Raw genomic sequence first — 23,470 nt, forward strand, 5'->3', positions numbered from 1 at the left:
CTGAGCACGAAATCAAAGTTTGGCAACTTGATAGAAAAGATGTTGATGAAATTGAAGGAGCCCTCCATATATTTCTAGGTTAGCTTGAATTACACTCACCGAAACAAGACCTATGGAGAGACTCACAGACCTGTGCGTTTGTAGATTCTGGCCTAGCCTTAAATCAGATCTCTCCTAAATCGTTTCCTCTCTCAGCTCTCTCACTCAAGTTGAACAACGCTAAGAGCCTCCTCTGCGATGGGGATGGTTATGTCCTTCTAAGAGGTCTACGGCCTAATGATTATAGCCCGTATCAGAATGTAGTCATATTCACAGGCTTGACTAGCTACGTTGGATACAAAAGAGCCATGGTTGGTTATGCCGACGGCTCTAAATCTGTGCTTCGTGTGTATATCTCAATTATTCTGTGATTGGCTGCTGCTAATAAGACGGAGAACACATCACCGAGGTTGCTCCCGGTCAAGGCAGGGCCTTGCACCATCTTGCGAACCAAACTAAAACCATTGTTCGTAATAAAGACCGCATTTTTGAAGAATCACCTGACATGCGAGCAGCCAATGCATACTGACAAAGGCGACATCGTGGCTCTTTATACATTGTCGCGAAGCGTTGAAGGTGGCCGCTTCTATCTCGCTGACATCCAGAATGTATTCAACGAGATGGTACTCACTCGACCGGACCTAGCCACGACTTTGATCGATGACTGGGTCCAGATGGAGTATGTGACTGACCCAATTTCTTGACTACCTGCTCACCACTCTCATGCAGCCCGTCCTCTGATGAAGGAAGCGTCACACGGCCTTTGCTCTTCCCAACTCCCACTAACTCAGGAGTAATGGCCAACTTTTCCCGAGCATTCATCACGGGCACGCCTGGGCGCCCACGGCCAGCAGCTTTGCCGCCTATCACGTCTCAACAACTAGCTGCACTTGATGAATTGCAACGCATTGCTATGCGTCAAGCCACCACCATAGACTTTCGCCCTGGGAATCTTCTCTTGTTCAATAACCTTCGTCTTATGCACGCACGTGATGCCTTCATTGATGATCGGGCAGCTGGCCGCAAAAGGCACCTCATGCGGCTCATTCTTCAAGCACCGCAGGTCTGGAGTATGAACATACCTCCGGAGTTAACAGCCACGTGGCATGGCCTATTCAATCATGAAGACGATGAAGAGTTGTTTGATGTGAAACCGGAGCTGTTTACCTTTTCTATGGGACCTTGAACATGCTTATTAGCCGAGTTCCTTATTATTCTTTGAGATTGTACTACATCCCTAGTTCTATTTGTTTCTCGTTCTGCCAATTCTTTTTTACTTCGTTCTAGGTGGGGTTATGAGCAGTCAATCAAATTGATAAATATGAAATACGCTATGAATTGGAACGCAACTGCCATGAGCTTTCAAGACAACATACTCGTATTATTTACTTGAGGAGCAAGATACTTGATATTCTCAGAAAGACAATGCGCGTTTCTTTTCACAGTACTGATATGAGGATAAAGCAGAGGCTAGTAACCTATGGACGTGACAGCTTTAAGCAAAGTTCAATCAATTTTCTTTGCCTTTGAGACAATATTAACACGATTTTTATGTCATGTATCCCGCCTTGTGCCAATTGTCTGCGTAAGCGTAATAATGTGAAAACGATGAGCGACATATATAATGGCTCTTGTCAAAACTCTTGGTAAAAACCTAAACCCCTTCAATCACTATCACTTCAAATAAATCGAGCACAGGCAGAATGATTTCTCCATCCTTCACCTCTAACGTTTTGTCGATAGATAGTGCATGTGCCGTAATGTTCTTTCCTACAAATACTTTGATTGTACCGTCGGAAATAGGAAGGTGCGATCCGAAATTCTGTTTCCGAGCACCAGACATGTTGATGAGATGTATGATCAGTTTGGGTCCATTAACATGCAAGGTCATCTCAACTTGTTCTGCAATGTTGCATGTAATGGGCTCCTTTGCGCCACCATCTTCTCTGAGTATCATAGCATAGAAGTCTCGGAAAGCTCGTAATCCAAGTTCGCGATAACCGCGACCAACAGTAAAGGGAATGTTAATTCCCTTGCCGCCCCCAAAATGACCAACGGCAGAACCATGTTGGTCCACTTGGATATTTCCATATGCCTTCTCAGGTGGCGAAAAAGGTGCGCGTGCAAGCATTCTATATCTGCCTTCTGTGCTAGTTTTCCACTCGAACAGATGATAAGAGCCATACACGGGGACTATTGGACCTTGGTAGACGTGAATGGAGCGATCCTGTGGTGGTGCGAAGTAAGTTGAGAACAGTAATTCCCGCTTGCTTACTACCGCTCGTTGATGCTTGGCTGGTAATGACTTGAGTTGTATTGCGCCACCGTCTCCAACACCGCTTGATCCTGTTGCAACCAGATGACCACCAGCTGCCACCCACTCGTCAAGAGCCACCGCTTCTGATCCAAGCTTCCCAAGATTAGGTAACACAAGAACATTATATCTTTTCAAGCCTCCATTTTCCGCCATTGCATCTAAATGTTCTTGCCCGAGGATGTCAAATGGTATGTGTAGCTCCTGCATGGCCACATATAGCCCCCTGTATTCAGATAAACCTTCTTCAAATTGTTTGCCTGTCATCTGTGCCCTGTCTGGCCGCACCAGTCCTGTCTTGGAACACGGTCTCATACCATCATACACGGCTGTCCATTTTTTGTGAAAATTATGGATTTGCTTGCCCATGTCCATGCACAAATATGGTATCTTTCCCGGTGTTCCCATCATGTACGTAGAGGGATTGCCACCTCGAGAAATGCATTGTAATAGATATTGAGCAAAATGTGCTGGCTCTTCGCTGGCCATGCGGTAAGGCATGTCCATGAACGTTGTTGAATTCACTAACGTAGGGACATTAGGTCGATATGAAGACCAAGTGCTCACAATCTCGGAAGTCGCGTGGTGCCATAGTTCACGACCAACGGCGTTGTTAGCTTCGTGAAACATGATATCCGCGGTTTTCCCAAGAATGAGACATGCGTCTGGGAGTTTCTCGGCAATAAAGGCGCGAATGCGGGCTGTAAGCGCATCGATTACATCTCGCCCAAAACTAAGCCATTTAGCATAATTGGCATCATTCGGCCCATTGGGGAGGTCAAGGCCTCCAGAGTACTCGAGCCAACGGGTTTGGCAACTGCTGCAATGGCAAACTCCATGATAGCGCTTATAGTAATCCTCCTCGTTCATACTGGTCCAGTTGAGAAAGAACCCATCGAGCTTGTAACGTGAGGTAACCTCGTCGAGTATTTCGAAAATCTTGTCCTGGTAATATCCTCCGCTCGGGCAAACTGATACTAGCTCGCCCGTGTGTTCTTGTAGATTGCCTGACGGCGACACATATGTCCAGTCTGGATGTTCCGCTGCTGTTTGAGCAGTGATTTTTGAGAAGTCCATTCGCGCCAAGAGGCGCATTCCTCGTGAATGAGCCGCAGTTATAGCATCCAGAATCAAATCGCCGCTTTTTCGCTGCGCGAGGTTTGGGTTCTTGCTCTGAAAAGCCAACCCAGTGCTGTATTGTGCTTGGATACCACCAATGCTGATTAGCCAGGCGGTGGCCCCATGTTGCTCGATGAAACCGACAACTTCATCCACATTCATATCTGCATCGATCTCACGTAGATTGGTCTGAAGCATGCCAAACGGCTTGCGCCACCACTGCCCAGCTTCTAAAACGTTTGCGTCGCCCATAATTTCTCTGTTCAGGGATTGAATTGGAAGCCAAATTTGGTAACGAAGCGCGCCAGGGCCTAATTACTTATAAGACTTGGGCTAGTTTTCATTGGTGTCTATGCGCGTCTCCAGATAATAAGATTTCCAATCATAGTCAACATCATAGCATGAGGAAAGCTTCAAAATTTCGGTCCGAGTTTTGTAATGTTACGCATCCAGCTATTGTCGGAGGCTGAGCAATCATGATGCCCAGATGTCTGATTCCCTTGCAAGTCACCCGGGGCCATCTGTTAGCCGACCGCCTTCTGCGACCCCACATTTTCGCCAACGCACCATTCAAGACGCCGGTTGCAGCGGCCTCAAACGGATGAACCTATGTGAAGAAAAGCTCCAAAGGTCTGCTCCTTATCGCCATTTTGGTGTCTACATTCTGTCAAAAGTTACGAGATACAGTACGTTGATCGAAACATATGTGCACATGCGCTAGTCCGTGAAGCTTGTGCAAGTTGGTGCCATAGCTATTCTATCAAGAAATTGTTCATTACACCGAAGTAGGTGAAAGTGTCATTTGATCTGCCTCTTGATTTGATTTTCTGCTATGATTATTCTGATAGGGTCCGATCTGTGGATGCTTGAGCCTGCCCCCAGAGCAAGGCATTTGCATCATTACCTGTCGTGATCATTATTTTCTTTTTTTGATCAGAGCATCAGCTATTGTTCAAATTCAACACTTGTTTGTGGTTTCAAGCTCACAGTGAATGCTGTTCCATCAGCAAAGAATTGACCTCCTTATCAAATCCATTGCGCTTTTCGAAGTCTTCAAACTCTTTTGTACCACGCTTGAGATATATGCTGTCAACTGCGCTTTCGTCTAGACCTCTGGCCTTTGCTGCTGCGATCATCCTCTGGAGCTCAGTCTCTGCTTTTGCACGCTTGAAGCCGGCATTGCGAGGGTACCAAAACTTCCGCTCTCTTGTGGGTTTAAATTCTGGAACAGAATCTCTGCCGAGGCCGCGGAGAATAACTTGCTCCAGCAGAGTCTACCACAGGGATATGCTTAGTGCTTGACAGACGTTATAGAGTCAAGACGAACACTCACATAGTTGCCGTCGGCACGGTTCAGGTTATGCGGACTATGCAAGGAGACATGTGGGTTGGATATGACGCGAGCATAGTGGAGATAGTTTGGACTTGCGACATGAGGGAGAAGCCCGTGTAATAGAATTACATCTCCTTTCTTTGCTACCACCGTGGAAAATTGCTCACAATCCTTCACGTGGGTGCAATGAGCTCCGTGTAGGGGGGGATCCAGTCCTTCGGGGTGATCATAGAGATACTTCACAACACCTGTGTTTACAAATTTAGCTATCTGACATCACTTCTCATCGTACAAGACCAAGGATCATCACCTTCGATGCCATCTTCGCAGACCCAGGTACCCCCACCTCTTCGAGGGATATCAGTGAAGACATGGATTACAGTCAGTCCGTTCCCGGCTGAGTCTAGGAACATGCGATACCAGTCATCGTCTGTGTGCCAGCCCTCCATATCTTGTGGTCGACTTTCCTCTTGTTGGGCTGTCTTCTCCGCGCTACCGAAATTGATGATGAAAGCGTCGCCATAGTATCGCTCACGCACGGGATCGATGTTGTCTTCACCACCACAAACTTCAATAATCTTGTTCCACGCCTCTGGTGCGAACTCTTCGGCTGGAACCTCGCGATGTCTTGGGAGATGCAGGTAGTCTGTATGCCAGGTCGACTTATCATGTTCATCATAGTCCACCCTGACCCACAAATCTTGAAGCCATTGATCAATATACTCCTGCTTGATAGCGCCGGGGACACGGAGCCACCCCTTGGTGAGAAAATGGTCGACGTCTTCAGGAGTGAGGTGCTCATAGTTCTGATTTAATCCTGATCTACTATCATAAGTGTTGACAGGGACTGGGATTTGTGTTTCAGTCATGGTATTTGACATAATTCAGGGATGTGTTTGATACAAAGGTTGATTAGTGATGGGGATAAGACGGTTCTGCCTATAGATCTAGCGAGGGCTTCTAAGTCCTCAGATTTTGAACCCTGAACGCTTCCTCCCAAGACATGAAATAAATGTATCCACACGTGGCTTGCTTCCGGTTGCGGGGAGCTCAGCTTCCCCAGAGCATTCTCCGTTTCCTCAGAATGCGTCATTCGATTGACTCTTCGATTTCTCGTGTTAGATATCGGCGTTTGAACGAATCACGAACCAAGGCAATTTCTCCGCATGACATTCAAAGAAGACCATGGTTCGGAGACGATTTGTGGCCTGTCATCGGCAATCTGACTGAATCCACTAATAATCTAGTTGCCGGTTTTGAGGGCTCATAGTAGGTGGCGTTTCCCTAAAAGAACTAAACCACGGTGCCCAGAGAGCCCCACTGATATTCGATCACGAGCACCATCGATGTCTGATATCAATCGGCTACTAGAACGGATACTAAAACGTCTGGGATGCGCTCTTTCATTTCCTACCTCGCATTTCTTACACCCAGTCTCGCCTCATTTCCCTAGTCCATGCGATCTGCCATCGCCATGCCAGAGAATGTAACACCCGAGAGTTCTGAAAGCCGACGTGAACAGCACCGCCGCTCGAGCCGGGCGTGTCAAAGGTATTGCCCCTTTAGTGTCTCTCAACCTTTCGCTGACTAACATTTTCTCTCAGTTGTCGAGTGGTAGGTGGTATTGGTCACTATTTGTGCACTGAACTAATTATTGAAAATGAACGGTATTAGGCCAAAACGAGATGCGAATTGCAAATCGATGAATCTAAGTGCCGTCGATGCCTCGAAACTTCGTCGTCATGCTTTTTCCCAGTCAGTCGGCGAGGAAGGATAAGGGGGAGCAAAAAGTAAGTATAGATTTAGTTCCATGAGCACCAGGATAGACATTGGCTGACATCTCAGCCGCCGTACACTCGAGAAGCTCCTGAATGGGGTTAGGCATGCGTCGCCATCAGCATCACCAGAGACCATAGGCATGAGACATAGATCGGACGCTCTACCTAGGCCAGAGGAACCTCAAACTGTCTTTCAAGATGAGACTACCATATCGACCTGTCCAGATAGGATAGCAAAAACGGATAGTCGAAATGGCGCGGATCGAGTACTAGGAAATCCAACAACGACTCGTAGCCGTGAATGCCACAAGCCCTCGAATCGGTCTGGTACCGCGACACCTTGGAACCCACACAAGCTCATGATGGATATCAATGGAGGCGATCAAAATGACCGGCATACACTTGCACGGGAACTTTTGCATATCCTAGGGGACTTCCCTGTTCAGAGCGGCCGGAGTGATAACGGCACTACCGAGTCAAGAGGGCTTCAAGAGCCTTTGTGGTTCATAGGTGGTCTTGCCAAGCGAGGCTGGGATCTTCATAGCCTCGATGGGAATGGGAAGAGGATAAGGCATCCGACAGCATTACCCTCTGCCACGTTACCCAGTGAGGACGCGCGCCTTCTGAGCAAGTGGACCCCACAGGCGCTGCAGAAGATTCTGCTCGAACAAAGTCGATATTATGAGCATGGCTTACTTAGCTCGAAGTGCGATGTAGCAGACGCACTTGATCCCATTCATCATGGGTTAATCACGGATGAGAGAGCCAGAGAACTTTTTCAAGCGTGAGTAGTAACGACGTTTCTTTGGTAGGTATGCTAATTCATGCAAGATATTGGGAAATGATCCATCCTCAATGGACCATATTGGATCCCTGTCTACATTCATTGACATTCGTTCGGGGTCGCTCCGCTTTGCTTACATCTACGATCCTTGCTCTTGGCTCGACGGCGCTTGCGACGCGTCCTGAGAGTAGAGAGGAAGAGATCTCTGAAGCACTTCGCCTCCACGCTTATGTGGAAAAGCTCAATCTAGTTGTTTACGCAACAGGTGCAAGGTCGATTGATATCATACAGGCGCATATTGTAAGTTTTGTATCCTCAGTCCATGTAGACTTGGCTAATGTGAAAAGCTTCTGTCACGCTGGGGCACCTCTCCAAAGGCTCGAGTCGATGAACAGCGATGGATGCGAGCAGCGATGATCCCAAGAATGGCTTCCGAGATTGGGCTAAATCTCCCACGTCACTATGACGAAAGTAAGGACCTGAATTCTGAAAAGGTTGAGAAGCTGCAATGGAATGATATACGAACAAGAGGCTTCATAATACTCAATGAGTACAGGTAATGTTCATGACGTGTGGTATTGAATGTGAGGGCTTTTGCTAAGATTGATTGATAATCATAGGTTCTTTACATACTCCGGCCGCCAATCGATGGACCTAAGTCAATTCGAGTTGACTGAAACGGAAGTTGAAGAGTTAACTCGACAATGTCAAGAACGTTCTATGTCATCACTTGCAGCATTCTATCACCTTTTTCTATTTGAGGTTTGTCGATCTGTCGGGTGCTTTTATGTAAGCCAATCTAACGATTGAAAACTGGCAGCGAGATGTTCGTCGAAGAATTGAGCAATATCGACAAGGACCAGACATTTCCATCTCGCTGGATGCGGAGTTAGAACACATCAAAACCTTTACAGAAAAATGGATCTCAGACTGGTGTCAAAGGAACGGTGACAATTGTCTGAATTGGCATCTAACTCACGATGCACTCAGCTGCTGGCTTCTCTTAGCTGTTCGAATTGCCAGAAAGCGTCCTCAATCCTACAACACATCTCATCAGCAACAGCTTCTTCTTGCTCTGTCAACCAGGATATTCAAAGAAGCTCTGCGGGCTTCTCAGGCTATTCATACTAGTCACCGTTCAGCCATTTTCCCTTTCGCAGCATCCATTATTCTTCGATTGAGCACCAGACGAGACCTTGTATTGCGCCTGGCGCTGCGAATGACGGGAGAGCCAGGGAAGCCGCATGTGTCGACATTTGTTCGTGACGCTGGTAATCAGTTGCTAGTGATGTTATGGTGCGTACAGGAATTTATCGTTTTGTTACTTCTCTAACATTCTGTACATAGTACCAACAATTTGAAGCCTCCAGCGCCAATAGGTGAAGCCGAGGAAGAATCTAATCGAAGCTCAACCAGCAGCGGCCAAGCTTCAGAGGAGTTCAACGATTCACATATTCGCGACGAGACTCAGCAATCAACAGAAAATCCAATGCAAGATCAAATCCCGACGCGTCTAGATAGAAATTGGGACGATTCAAGTTGCCTACCAGTGTCTGGTTTGCCGTTTGGACCGCAGGCGGAAGCGAATAACATCTTCGCATTGAACAGCGCCTACTTCCCATACGTCCCGGATCCCACTCAGCCGAGAGTTCAGTTTCAGGATTCCATGCTTCCTCCGTATCCATCTGCTGATCTTGATGCATTGATAGGCACTGCTGCCCCGTTAGATCTTACAGGCACAGATAGCTCAGCACTGAATGCACAGTTTCAGAGTCTCACGGACAACAGTCAAGCATGGACAACGTCTCTTGAAAACAATTTTGGCTTTCCGTTGCAATCAATGACATCGACCCAAGGCCATTCACAACCCGGTCGGGAGAATGCAAATTGGGCCTTGGGAGAATCGTCCCCTGTTGACACTGCCTTCACAAACGGTAGTAGTACTAACGAAGAAGATCATAGTGCACAACGGGAAGTTCTGCTCGCTACCGCAGGTCGACTGATACAACTAGCCTCACAGATGCAATGATACATCACCTTGCAAGCCATTTCCCTTTCAGAGAGACAGCCTATATTCTACTTTAGAGTTTCGATTAATACAAATGAAATAAATGTCCACGATTATCTATTTCAAATGCTTATTTTTGGAAAGTTTGAAAGTTATGTCTCCAACGCGTAGTGTACCCTTAGACATTCTGATAACTCGTGAATTGTTGCGAGTAAGGGATGCCGGCTACTGGCGGTGGCTACTGTCCTTTACTCTTCTCTCTTAGCCGATGGAGAAGAAGTAATATTACGCAAGGCGAAATGAACCGAAAGAATGAATTTGCAGCTTCTTTTCGGCGATTAGATGCGTCACTAGGCTGCTTACGTGGTGAGATGCTAAGGACTATTCGTAGCTTTGAGCGGGCTATGGCATCCAGACCTCGACTCATGATCCAACCCTCGTACAAATCTTGAAAATTGCAGCGCATATGTTGTAACAACACCACATACCCCAGTTTGCGTTCCCCACGGGGGAGGGTATTCTCGGTATGCCGTATTTGAGAATATTTGGCTAACCCCGACATCGTAGCCATGACTCGGTTTCTAGACGACACCCCGAATATGGGGCGAGCCCCCCATCTGGGTAGCGCTTCACCACTAACCATTCGATGTCTCCACATGCCCCGCCCCCAGTTCTGTTGTGGTTCAAGGCAAAATCTCCCAAGTAGCAATTTAGTAGCCGGCTCGGTCTCTTGATTTCATTCACAACGAGACAGGATAACATTCAACTGCAGCTGCGTTGACAAGGACTATATGATGGCTCATCTCCAGAGCCTCGTTGGCAGATGTATCAGCACGGTTATTTCTATTGTTGTTGATACTACACGATGACAGCTACTCACTTTCCTGAAGACAAGTCCGTCACGGTACACGTTGACAACCCGGGTTCAGACATGGACAATCGCGACAAAGTTGACTCGACACCCGAGAGCGTCCACAATGAGCTGCCACCCGTGGAGCACTTGAGCCTCATCCAATGCCTTCGCAAATACAAGGTCGCCTCATTTATGTGCGTCCTCGCTGCAGTGGGAGCACTCTCGGACGGGTATCAAGTTCAAATGTCTGGCAGCATTGTTGCCCTTGACGGCTTCATCAACACATTTGGCGACCTACAAGATGATGGTACTTATGTAGTCGACCCTCAGTATCTTGCTCTTTGGGGTTGTAAGTCAACTTTTCTTGTTTGCCGAAGAGATTTCTAACATTGCATTCTATTAGCCCTCAAAAACGTCGCTGCGATGTTTGGTGCTGCAATTGGTTCATATCCTGCAGATAAGCTCGGACGCAGGTGGATGATTCTTCTTGTTCAAATCATCATGATTGGTGCTTGTATTCTGGAGCAGCTATCAACTCACTGGACACACTGGCTTGGTGCCCGACTGCTTGATGTATGGCCGGCGTGACATACCAGCCACTATAAGCGCTGACATTATACAGGGATTCTCGATTGGTCTTGCGCAATGTTGCATAAATGTTTACATATCGGAAATGGCACCGACCGGTGGTCGTGGTGCTTTGATGAGCCTGGTTCAACTCTTTGTGAGTCGATCAACAATGCAGACAAGAGCCAGAGACGTGCTAACCAACAATGCAGTACTCCATTGGCCAATTCCTGTCGTCCATATCCCTCAATATCGTCTCTCAAGATAAACCGAAGAACTGGCGTCATGCAGTCTTGTCTCAGTTCGCACTCTGCGGCGTGGCTCTTATTGCTTGGGTTTTCCTGCCCGAGTCAGCTCGCTGGCACTGCGCCCAGGGCCGCGAATTACCATGCAAGAAGATCCTGACCAGAGTCAACGGCAAGGTGCCGGGCTACGATGTCGACATGGAGTACAAGCGGATGCATCTCGAAATTGAAAACGCGAAGATTGAATCTACAATCCATGGCGGCGGCTCTTATTTAGACGTGTTCCGTGGCACCAACCGAGTAAGATTCATTCACGACTGCATGTCTACGTATGACTAACGAGACACAATAGCGTCGTCTCATCATCTCCTTTTTGCCCTGGCATTGGCAAGTGGCTATCGGTGTGCCTATTATATCTACCTACTCAAGTTACTTTTACAAAATGGCCGGGATGAAGAACCCATTCAACGGAACTGTTGCGACGAAGTAGGTTATCAAGTATCAAAGTCTTTGATTTCATTACTTACAATGCCCAGCTGTGTCAATATTGTCATGCTGTTCGCCGCTGTACCTCTCATTGAGCGACTCGGTCGCCGGGCACTAATGATATGGTGTGGCCCGATTGCCATTGCAGCTCTCCTTGTTATGGGCGGTGTATTGAAAACAGATGGATCAGCTGTTGGCCCGGTTCTCATCGCCTTTGCGTAAGTCTAAAGTCTCTCAATAGCCCCACAACAGTTGCTGACTGGACCCAGCTGCGTCTGGAGTATTGGCTACAACCTGTCCGCAGGTCCAATGGGCTATATTTATGTAGCAGAAACATCAACTCAAAGATTGCGTGCGAAGACAACTGGCGTTGCGATCTTTTTCATTCAGGGCATGGCGACTATTTACGTTTATATTGCTCCTATCATGCTCAACAGCCCTGCGCTTGGAATGAGTAATACTGGTGAGTGCCTTGTTTTACTCATTTAGTCATCACTCACTAATCAAAATCTAGTTTTCTTCTGGGCTGGCACGGGCTTCCTCGTGTATATTCTTATCTGGTTGATGGTTCCCGAGACCAAAGGCAGGTCTTTCGCCGAGCTCGACGAGCTCTTTGCACGCAAGATTCCCGCCTGGAAATTCGCCAAAACTGAGGTATCGGTTGATAATCGCCATAGCGAAGAGCAGCTCAGAGGTGAGGCATAGGGCACGCAAATGGAGAAAGAGGCTTGATTGCCATATTTGCAAGGATGTTACATACTTGAGTGAGTTTCTTGTAAGGGGGCTACTCTAAACGATCGAACACTAGGAGCTGCTCATTGTCTATATGTGAATTGCATACGAAACACATAAGTAGATATGTGAATAGGAGAAGATAAGACTGTCCTTGACTGTAACGAGAATTGTTTGAGTTTTGATATTAATCGGTGATATGAGTTGGTTTGTAAGAGATAATTTCTGAATTTAGAAGGTTCATAATGCTCCCCGACCAGAGTATACCCACTTGTTATGTGTTGTAGAAGAGATCTGACGAACGTTTCTCATGGGAGCAACAGCGCCAGGCTACAGAATACAACAAAGATCCGCCTTATTCGGAGAATTCTGTCGCATGAGTTCTAGGTCATTTGGTTCCGTGTGGTCCGTCCTAGGACAGACTGGAGAGGTAGACGAGAAGTGAGGTTGTAAAGTCTGAAGCCGGAGGCGCAGACGTTCATCCAAGGTGACGTTACGCGTTCGACTAAAATCTGACTGATATTCCTCCAGCAAAGCCTGAATGCGAGTCGCCTTCTCTTCATCACCGATATCTAGTGCTGCATACGCAGCGAGAAGAAACACGGACGACGCGCTTGCGCCTAAGGGCCGGTACTGTGATGCCTGTTCAGCGAGTACGATAATGCTGTCCACAAATTCGGAAGATTCCTCCCTCAGAGATGAGCCGTTTGAAGTACTTCTATAGAAACGCAGAATTTTGTTGAGCATGATTGCTACAAGAAGAAGGATGCCATATCCTGTCTGCCAACGCATATGTAACCTGCGGGATGGAATCGGAAGCGGAGTAGTAAGTCTTCCATCGGCGGCTTGTACGACAGGAATCTCAGCAAGGACTCTTGCCATTTTGGCTGAGTCCTCGCGGACACGATGGTATGTGATTTCGATTTCTTGGAGGTGTGTCACCGGGTCGCGGATGAGCGTGGTGACGCGGGCTAGATTGCGATTCCTGAGGCTATCCATGGTGGACTGCGCGTCGGTCGGACTACGCGGCCCAAAAGTTTCAGGAAGGCCCCATAACTCGGGATCAAGATTTATTCGTGGATTGACAAAACTTTCCAGTATCTACGTATTAGTTAGAAAATCGGAGGCTTAGCTCCTTCTGTTCCAGTTTATGTTCAAGACTGGGAGGGCTTACCACAGCTACGCATAGGGTATTCAGCATGTCTGTCTCAAACTTATCAGTCATCCTCCATTGAACTTTCCCCAGCATATGGGCAATGGCTTCTCCGTGGCTTGGTTGGGGATCATCTAGATTGCCCATCCACCCCTGTTATCATACAAACGTATTAACACTCTTTACTTGGCATACAGTGCTGAGGAGCGATGAAACGTACCTGACAGACGACAATCAGATACAATGCACACATTGTATCAACCGATAACGCATTGGCCGGGTCCCCTAGACAGACTCTCAGCGCTTTAAGTGCTGCTGTATACTTGCCGTATGACTGGGGTGATTGCTGATGACGAGACTGCACCATTGGAAGAGTAGTTGTAACCGCCTCTACCGCCGTGTCCAATGCTTTGTTGTTTCCTAATCGCTGCGGTATCAGTCGAAAGAAGCCACCGTATACGGTCAGATCAAAGCGCGGATCGAGTACTTCGAGTGCCGAGACTAGTTGGCTCGTCGTCATGGTCATGTCGCTACTTGGAGGACTTAGTTCCACAGCACTTGCACGAGCTTCCGGAGCTGGAATAGTTGCTGCCGACCAGGACTCAGCGCGGCTACCACTACCGGTCAGGGTCTGATTGTGGAACTTGTAACGCTGTTGTCCAGCTCCCACACAGGGGATCTGCAGACGCGTACAGCGGGAGCATTTTGGCCGAGCCTGATCGCACTTTGCCGCATTAAGTCAGCATGGGCGTTTGATGACTAGTCTGATTGAGAGCAGATCGAGCCCTAGAAGCGGGAGTTACCTTCTTCTTCTGTTTGCGACAGGCTTCGCAGCCACGGCCGGAGGGGACCCCAGGCATGATGCAGTGCGGCGCGCGGCGTTTGACCTAATCGAGAACTCGGCAGATCTACCTTGGTAGTTAGATCCAGCTACGGTTAGATCTACAGATTGATCAAGACCTGCTTTTGACACGAACTCCTCAAATGAACCTAAAATGGAAACGCTGTCACATTCGTTGTCTAGATGCCGCAATACACCACTTTCTTCTGTTGCGCATGAAAGATAGCACCCCTATCAGCTCTTTTGTGCGATATCCCGATATGCGAGTTTGATGAACGATAAAATTTTGATCAAGTTAGAAATGTAGTATAGCAGAAGATGTTTGACAGCAATTAGCAAAAAAATTGAGTCCTTCGAACGATGTGCTCATCCATCTCAGATGACATGGTCTGAAGGGACCTACCTTCCGTTACGTACTGAGGCAGTACAATTTCAAGCACAGCCCACCTAGAGTTATAGGGGCAAGATCGCCAACCTTAAATCAACTGCTAGGCTGACGAGCGGCACATCGAGCCACATTGGGAATAGCATAGAGAAGGATCGCATGCGCCTCCGTAATCTTAGTCACGCCCTGGAGGAACACCGACTGTGCAAGACTCGCGAATTACAGAACACGAGCGAATCATTTTTAAAAATGAGGATGCATTATGGAACACTCTAAGGATTATAGGTAATCCACTAAAAGAAAGGACATCACATCTTTAATACTCGAGAAATCTTAAGCACGCCTCTTCAGGGTCACCCGAAACGCGGCGGGGCTCACAGCGGTCGCCTTCCCAGCGCAGTCGACGTCAAATACGAACAGCGCCGTGCCAATGCCGCCGTACGTAGCTGAATCGACATACACCCAATCCGAAAGAAGGAAACCACGGCCGGAGAACAGTTCTGGTCCGACGGGTGGCTGTGTGCTTGGGGCATCAAAGTCACTGACCAGCCGGAACGCAACTTTCCCATGAGCTGCGTCAGAGATGGATGGCAACAGCCGCCAAGGCGGGAAACCAGGGCTGGGAGTCAGCGTGGCGAGAACATCCGTGCCGTTGCTAATCCACGAAGATATGACCAGACCAGGCGCGCCGCTTTCAGTCTGATTGACTGCCAGGACCAGTGAAGTGTTCAGGCCTCGCTCACTCGAGCTATATGTTCCAGCAAACCGCTCCGCCGCTTCTACGGCCGCTTCAGCAACCAGTGCTGGTACTATGATATCAGTGACAATGTCCGCGATACCGGCAAGAATGTCGAAGCGCGCTGTCATGGTGCTAGCCGAGAGAATGCTGAAGCCGGCGCCATAGTCAGGCAGCAGAACCAGGAAAGCACTATATGTACCAGAGTCACCGGACTTGGTATATAGGTCTGTAACAACGCCCGATGGATTTGTGTACCGGTGGATCTCCCATGGCCGCCCCACCGAGTATTGAAGGCGTGCTGTGTGAGTAACTGGCTTCAGCCATCGACGCGTTTCGTCGTCAGCGAGTAGTGTCGAATTCAGTATGGAGATTCCGAACTTGGCCATGTCGTTCGTTGTGGAAGAGACGGCACCAGATGACACAAAGACGCCGGCATCAATCGCAAAGTTTGCAATATCTCCAGGGATCACGGAGCGATCCCATTCGGACAAAGGTGGCGTAGTGGTATTCGATGAGTCCATACCGAGGGGCTCGAAGATGCTCTCACGGAACATCTGGTCAATTGTTCTGCCCGTGAGCTTGGACATTGCCATACCGAGCAAGGTGAACCCGTTATTGGCATACCCGGGGCTAGTCCAGGGCAGGAAGCTTGGTGGTCGATTCACAACACTCTGCATGTAGATGTCTGGAGGACATTGCGAAGTATTAAGGAGTGCGCAGGGAGGGTTCTCTAATGGGTCCGTCTGATTGTACGGCGGAAGTCCCATTGTGGTCGGGTCTGGGCCGCCAGCGTATGCCCTTACTTGAATTTCACCAAGGCTTGGAAACCCATCACGCGGGACGCCCGCAATCTGAGCAGCGAGAGCACCGAGCGTGACTTTATTCCACTCCACAGTGTGTATTGGGTCGTCTTCTCCTGATGTCTTGTTCGCGTACTCTGCAAAGAGCGGGAAAACGTCAACAAGGGACCGATCCCAGTCAGTGCTCTCCAGCTCGAGTAAACCTGCAAGGACAGTGAAGACCTTGGTGACACTCGCAACACGGTATATGCTATTTGCGTCTACCTTACGCGTTCCATTGGGCGAATTGGTTATTTCCGGAGACGTGTAGTGAAATTGTAATTTGCTAGCAGCCGGATCATGTAAAGAAAACAACCCCAGCGAGAAGGTCAAATTGCTAATGCCGTCGAGAATAGATGGGATTGCAGTTTGATTGGTGCCATCAAGATTCAGATAATCTTTGAGAGTCGCGCTGAGATTCTTAAATCCGGCAGCAACGAGACTCTTGCTATCAGCTAGACTCGTGGGGGCTGGCCAGCTCGGGCCCACGAAATCACCAAGGACCGGACTGACAGAAACCGGGAGAAGAACGAGACCAAACTGGAGAAGCTGCATGATGGACTTCCCAATGACAAGAGAGTCGAGAGTTGACGAAAATTGACGAAGTGTCTTGAGATCGACTAACTTTCTGAAGATCTCATCCAACATTGTCGAGGCTTACCTCTTTTATATTTGTACTTTAACATGTGTACAGGTGTGCCTTTTTGGTGACGTCAACTAATTAGAAGTCAACAAGTCGATGGAGAACATCCACGGGTTGAGGCTGATGCTTGTTGTGCGCCCCACGCAAGCCCAGTGCGTGCGAACAACTACACTAACTTTGTTAGGCTCGATGTGCCGCTGTGTCTTTGTAGCTGAAGCGCCTGGAGCGGGGGCTGAATTGGCATTTTTACGCCTTGGGAACGGATCCTTCGAATGCAATCCTGCCATCAATTTAATTCGACTTGCTATTGCTAAATAGGGTATGGTAATGTGAATTACGATTGGCCTTAGCCCTACGGATATTGCTTCACCTTACAAAGACCCTAGGGACTTAGGAGATGCGGAAAGGGTTTCCTTGCCTCTTCAAATATCGCACCACATCTCGTGATACCGCCTCAAATCAACACCTCCAGTGACCGAGGCTAGTTGCAGATACGGTGTCAGATCGATCTCCTCTGGCGTCTCCTGATTTACTTGCACGTCTTTTTGTGTCCATCCATTGCCAAAGTATGCAAATCTGTTCCCCGATGTAGATTTGTATGTGTACTCCCAATCTTCCCACCGTGGGTCCCGGCGCACCGCATTCGCGTGCAAGCCGCTCCCTGGCCAGTTTGCAATAACACGCCCGCCTTTAATACCGCCGTTGAACCAGGAGCTACACTCCTCACTCAATACTGTCTTTGGAAAGTAAGCATCGCAATATGCTTGGAAGTCATCGGTGGCTTGTCGTGTAGGCATCATTGTCCGGATGTCCTGATTTATCGCCTTCCTCAATACACGTGCTATCAGTGTGATTTGGTTCTCTGTGGCAAAAGGTAGCGTGCCAGTGGCACTAGCACACTGAGGTCCGTTAACAAACAGAAGATTTGGAAACCCGGGCGTTGCGAGTCCCAGATAGGTATACGGAAACCCGACACTACCACCTGGTTTCCAGGCTGATGAGAGGTCTAAGCCACTCGAGACAATAGGGAAGGGAGGTGCAAATGATTTCTCAGAACCTGTGCAGCAGATGATGGCATGGACCTCACGCTCCCTCCCATCGACAGTACGGATACCAGTTTTAGTAAACCTCTCGATTGGTGTGGTGATGTATTCAACATTTGGCTGAATGAGCGCTTCCAGATAGCCGGGCCCAGGTGTGAGTCGCCTACAACTTGGGGAGAAATCCGGCAGGATTGCCTCTAACAGATCAGGACGGCCAGCTAGTCTTGACTTCATAAGATCTGTGAACTTCGCGCGCGACTGTTGCGACTGAGTGCCACCCTTTAGTATAGTGCCAAATCCTTTGAATGACCTATTTTCTATATTCTTTCGGTATTGAAGATATGTCTCTGGGTCTGCAATCGTGGATCGCAGCTTCTCTGGAATGGGTTCACCAGGCTGCCCATCGATACCACCGAAATTGCCCGCAATCCAAGCTGGACTTCGCGCGTAGTGGTCGAGCTGTGTTACTAATGGCTGGAGTAGGGGCAAGACCTGCATCCCGGAAGATCCATTGCCGATAATTGCGATTCTCTTGCCGTTTGCGTCAAAAGCTGGATCCCAGCGAGAGCTATGACAGAGATGACCTTCATAGTCTTCCATACCCGGATACTGTGGCAATTGCGGATGGCTGAAAACACCCGTCGCCATGATAAGGAAATCAGCTTCTTCTATCCACGTTTCCGATGAGCGGCGAACCGTCACAAGCCATTGTGCCTGACCATCGCTCCAATTTGCCGAGAGAACTTCATGATTAAATCGAATATGGCGGTAGGCGTCATGTTTGGCGGCAACTTTAGCCCAGTATGCCTTGATCTCAGCTCCTTGGGCGTAGTGCTCAGACCAGTCCCGCGATGGTGAGAAGGTCGATTGGTAGACATGAGAAGGAACGTCACACCGGACTCCAGGATATGTACATTGGTTCCAGATGCCGCCCTTTGTGAACGTTTAGTCCGTGCTAACTAGCTGTAGAAGAAATAACATACCAAATCAGAGTCGCGCTCAAATATACGCAAATCGAGGCCAGGTACTTTTGCTGGAAGAAGGATTGCGGCATTGATACCGGATATGCCTGCGCCGACCACAATTGCCTTCAGGCTTCTCGGTACGTCGATCGGCCGCTGTTCTAGATCGAGCGCGTGCCAAGTGCTTGACGACCCTAAGCTAGTCATGATTGGTTCTTCTCGGCAGTGCAGTTGGCTGATTTGCCCATAAACTAAGTGTGCGGTGTTCAGCCACTATATTTCCCCGTATGCCAAGTCCGCGGTGGCCGCAGAGCCTCACAATACCCAGTCAAGGCCTATTACAGACCAGTAGAATCTATCGAACAAAGTCCCAGGTATGGTTTGTCCAATCCAACTCTGTTTGAAGACAAAATATTCCTGGCTAAGCCGAGAAAATGTTGTTTTGCGCAATCAATACTGCCAATCACGACAGTCTAGCGATGGGTTATCTACCGTCTAGGTAATGACCCCTGAAAACCGATACCGGCGTACTGAAGCTGTTCAAATATTATCCTGGGGTCTCATCATGACACTAGAAATATACAATAGAAATCAAGGATTGATACCGATGCAAGATATGGAAGGATGCAGTAGTTTGGCCGGGAAGGATTGGTCGACTATTACGGAGCACATTTCAGCAAATGATATACGGTTGGACTATCGTGGTGCCCACTTGGTACACATCCAGAGGAAGTGGGATATTGGATAATCGGCACGAAAAAGGTGTGATCAACTAGGCCAGGGTATGTTTCGGGGTTACCTGAATTGGCGAAATCAGAAGAAATATAATCATCTTGGCGCTGCTGTCTTCACCGCAGTGTGTCCATTATAGAAAATCCCAGCGACAACATCAGATTTCCTTGACTCTAGTAATTATGGGCAGCCAAGATGATATGAGGGTGAGCGAGGCACCTCGCGAGGATGTCGAAGACAGCTTCAACAAGGACATCACTCAAGATGGCGACGAAGCTGGCAAGGTAAGCAAGTCAAAGATAAAATGGTTGCAATTGATAAGCCCTATTAACACAGTGCTCAAGTTCCTCCGCGATTACGATGTTAGAGTGATCGCATCCAGTGCGACAGAAGAGGACTATGCAAAGATCGTTCGCAAGCTTGATTGGCGTATTCTGCCCCTTCTCTTCGGCACGTACGCCCTTCAATGCATTGACAAAAGCGCTTTGGGATATGCCGCAGCATTCACTCTCTCGACTGATCTCGGCCTCGTTGGGAAACAATAGTAAGCCCGCTATCAACTCCATCATTTGTAAACAAATCACCAATGCAATTTCTATAGCTCGTGGCTATCTTCGCTTTTTTACTTTGGCTATCTTTTCTGCGAGTACCCGACGACATTGTTATCTCAGAAGTTCCCTATCGGCCGATTTATTGGTGTAGCGATTGTGGTAGGCAACCTAGTTCCTGATAAGCTCTAGGTGCTTAGGTGATGCTAAGATCTATTTGGTGTAGGCTTGGGGTGTTATTTTGGTTGCTGCCGCTGGCGCGCACAACTTTGCAAGCATGGCTGCGCTAAGGTTTCTTTTAGGTGGAATCGAGTCTCTCATCACGCCCACATTCGTGCTAATTGTACGGGATTACCTATAACCGGAGAACGAGACGATCATAGCTGACTATCATCACAGAATGGAATGTACTACACAAGACGGGAGCAAGCGCTGCGGACTGGATTCTGGGCCGCAGCTAATGGCTTTGGGTGTAAGTCCATGAAAACTGTCTAGCAAAGCAATCAACTAATAAAACCAGCTATGATTGGTGGTGTCATTGCGTATGGTATGGGACAAGTAAACGCAGGTCTACCAGGGTGGAAAGTCAGTCTTACACTTTCGCTTCCTGGATGATATGCTAATTGATGAACTATAGTGGATTTTCATTCTCAACGGTACGCGATTGCATGGAAAGGTTGTTTCATTTGACATATACTAATTGTTGTTCCTCTTAAAGGACTTATCACCGTTATTTGGGGTATGTTAATTGTCTGATTTAGAAATGTTTGACCGACTGACCTTCACTAGGCACCTTCGTATTCTTTTTCCTTCCCACCTCACCTATGAAGGCACGTTTCTTGACCGAGAATGAACGAGTTTTGGCTGTCCACCGGATCCGAACTAACAACACGGTAAGTTTGCAATCTCTGTTGGATATTTTGTACCTGCCGGAGCGCGTTCAAAGATTTCCAAACATTACAAATTCAGCTTGTAGACAGTTGAGTATCAGTTGCTGACAACATACTCAAGGGAATTCTGAATCGTAATTTCAAATGGAAGCAGGTCAGAGAGGCTCTGAATCCTTTCGAGGATCCACAGGGGCTCCTCCTCTTTCTCATTATTTTCTGTAACGAAGTTCTCAAGTTAGTAACGTTTCTGCTGATACTTGAAGTTATGTACTCACTCGTGCATCTTTAGTGGTGGCTTTGGCGCGTTTGGGACGCTTGTCATCAAGTCATTCGGCTTCAATTCCCTGCAGTCTACGCTAATTTATATTCCACAAGGCTTTATCAACATGGTGTGCATATTTTTTGGCGGCTGGCTATCTCAAAGGCTTCCGAATGCGCGTATTTATGTCGCCATAGGCATGCTTTTGCCAACATTTATCGGACTATTGCTCCAGATTGTCTTGCCGAGATCAAATGTCGCTGGCTTATTGATAGGAGGTAAGCTCTGTAGCTTTCAATGTCATATGGTGTGAACAAGGTCTTCTAATATTGGCAACACATAGTATATTTATTTCCTCCTTTCGCTACGGCTCTTTTCATCCTCCTTGCTCTACCTGGTGTGAACAGCTCTGGCTACACTAAGCGCATCACACTTTCATCTTATGCCTTCTTGGGCTATGCCCTCGGTAACATCTCTGGGCCATTTATGGTCAAGACTGGTGAAACACCAGCTTATCGGTCTGTGTTTATTGCAGACATGATATGTATTGGAATTCAGGGTGAGAATAACCTATAGACTTTCTCCGATTGCAGGAAAATAATGCTAAACATTTGTGCTTCATGTTACAGCTATGCTACTTGTAATCTTGCGCCTATACTATGTGAGACAGAATGACCGCCGCGATAAGCAGCTTGCCGAGGGCCAGCTGCAGAATGCTCCTGAAGACGAATTCGCCGACAAGACAGACATAGAGCTACCAGGATTCCGATACGTGGTATGTCAGACAAGTGTTTAGACTTTCTTTCCGTCATTGGTTGCTGACAAACATTCAAGCTGTGACAAAACAAATAACCTCTCGAGGTTTCGTAAATTCTTCCCTAGCACTCATATACATCTTAGACAAGAGTTTTCAGCATGAGATTCTTTCATGTTTGGATGGTGGACAATCTCCCAACAGGTGGCAAGAATTCGTACTCTTCTTCGTCCTTGGTAAGAAGTAGTTACTCCTCAGCGGAGATGATACCTTCTGGTATTGCTCGATCTTTAGCCGGGGATGGACAAATTCTAGGGTTGTACATTTACTCTGTGGTGTACATGATCAGGTGCAAAAAATTTTGTTCCATACATTCTCATCGTATTCTATACCAGTCTTTTTAGGATAGTATAATATACTATAGACTTTTTCGAATTATGGAGTATCTAAGCGTCTTTGTATCTCAAATATTGTGTCTTTCTACATTTGTAAAGATGTTGTTCTGAGAAGTGTAGGGCTGATCGGTTACAGTCAGGATCATTTGGCTATGAGTAATGTGAGTAAGATTGGGCACATGGTGAAGGGGGTTTATGCCTCGTTATGGGATACCCCGCCAAGTCTTCTATCCTTCCGCCAAACCAGAAACCATGAGGTTAGGATAGCCAATATACCTACGACCAGGAAGCTCAGGCATATGCCGTAAGAGGTGTGATATGATGGTCCAAAGACTGTACTGTATACGTGTGGACCCGCGATTCCACTGAATTGAGCCATTGCATTGGTAAATCCAATACCAATGCCAGAAGCAACAGTACCATCCAATGCCCGGATTCTCTCTGGCCAAATAACGGGATAGGCAGATCCTGCACAAGACACAGCAACGATGAGAAATATGTACCTCACTACAGGGTTGGACACCGTGAACAAGACGATATAGCTAATAATTATGGTAGATTCAACTAATGGATGTCAGTTCACTTTCGATTTTCCGTTGTTCAGTACTTTTTATGTAGAAGCAATTCAACTTACTTCCTACAGCTGTCGTCCAAGGCCGAATAGTTTTTCGGTGTAGGAGAAATCCAAGGGTGTTAAGAAACAGAAATGCTGAAACGTAAGGTGGCTGGAAGAGTAAGCCACAAGTTTGAGTTGCCTATAAGTCTCCATACAAGTGTTGACTTACTATATTCATAAGCTGGGACTTGGCCGTCGTAGTAAAACCAAGTTGATAGATTACTGTTGGTAGTGCATAACCTACGCCGAAACCGCCAATACCATGGCAAATCCAATATACGGAAAAGGTATAGAATGTCGGATCTTTGAAAAGGCCTTTGAGTGAGTGGAAATCCCAGTGACCTTTCTTTCCCGATGGAGCGGCTTTGCTAAGCCGGCCATTAAGAAATTGCCGTTCCTTTTCTGTCAAGAAC

At 47.6% G+C, this 23,470-nt stretch overlaps 4 protein-coding genes across 4 annotated transcripts; 3 read left to right on the top strand and 1 right to left on the bottom strand.

The window, feature by feature from the left end:
* Nucleotides 1–10,240: 10,240 nt before the first annotated feature.
* On the top strand, nt 10,241–11,379 carry UCRPA7_8417 (putative sugar transporter protein; the record flags this gene model as incomplete). The annotated part of the gene is made up of 4 exons (XM_007920930.1): nt 10,241–10,577; nt 10,632–10,801; nt 10,851–10,952; nt 11,008–11,379. The coding sequence occupies 4 exons, from the start codon at nt 10,241–10,243 to the stop codon at nt 11,377–11,379; spliced, it is 981 nt and encodes a 326-aa protein (XP_007919121.1).
* A 540-nt stretch (nt 11,380–11,919) lies between these two features.
* Nucleotides 11,920–12,231, top strand: UCRPA7_8418 (putative mfs alpha-glucoside protein; the record flags this gene model as incomplete). Its single annotated transcript, XM_007920931.1, has 2 exons — nt 11,920–11,989; nt 12,041–12,231. 2 exons carry the CDS (start codon nt 11,920–11,922, stop codon nt 12,229–12,231), a joined length of 261 nt encoding a protein of 86 aa, XP_007919122.1.
* A 2,739-nt stretch (nt 12,232–14,970) lies between these two features.
* Nucleotides 14,971–15,930, bottom strand: UCRPA7_8419 (putative beta-lactamase family protein; the record flags this gene model as incomplete). The annotated part of the gene is made up of 1 exon (XM_007920932.1): nt 14,971–15,930. The coding sequence occupies one exon, from the start codon at nt 15,928–15,930 to the stop codon at nt 14,971–14,973; it is 960 nt and encodes a 319-aa protein (XP_007919123.1).
* Nucleotides 15,931–20,420: 4,490 nt separating this feature from the next.
* Nucleotides 20,421–22,132, top strand: UCRPA7_8420 (putative allantoate permease protein; the record flags this gene model as incomplete). Its single annotated transcript, XM_007920933.1, has 10 exons — nt 20,421–20,486; nt 20,543–20,615; nt 20,664–20,728; nt 20,781–20,799; nt 20,862–20,882; nt 20,933–21,036; nt 21,155–21,267; nt 21,323–21,422; nt 21,963–22,067; nt 22,127–22,132. The coding sequence occupies 10 exons, from the start codon at nt 20,421–20,423 to the stop codon at nt 22,130–22,132; spliced, it is 672 nt and encodes a 223-aa protein (XP_007919124.1).
* Between the last annotated feature and the right edge of the window lie 1,338 nt (nt 22,133–23,470).

This window comes from Phaeoacremonium minimum (assembly GCF_000392275.1).
Source record: "Phaeoacremonium minimum UCRPA7 unplaced genomic scaffold PA7_03_scaffold_592, whole genome shotgun sequence".
NCBI lineage: Eukaryota > Fungi > Ascomycota > Sordariomycetes > Togniniales > Togniniaceae > Phaeoacremonium > Phaeoacremonium minimum.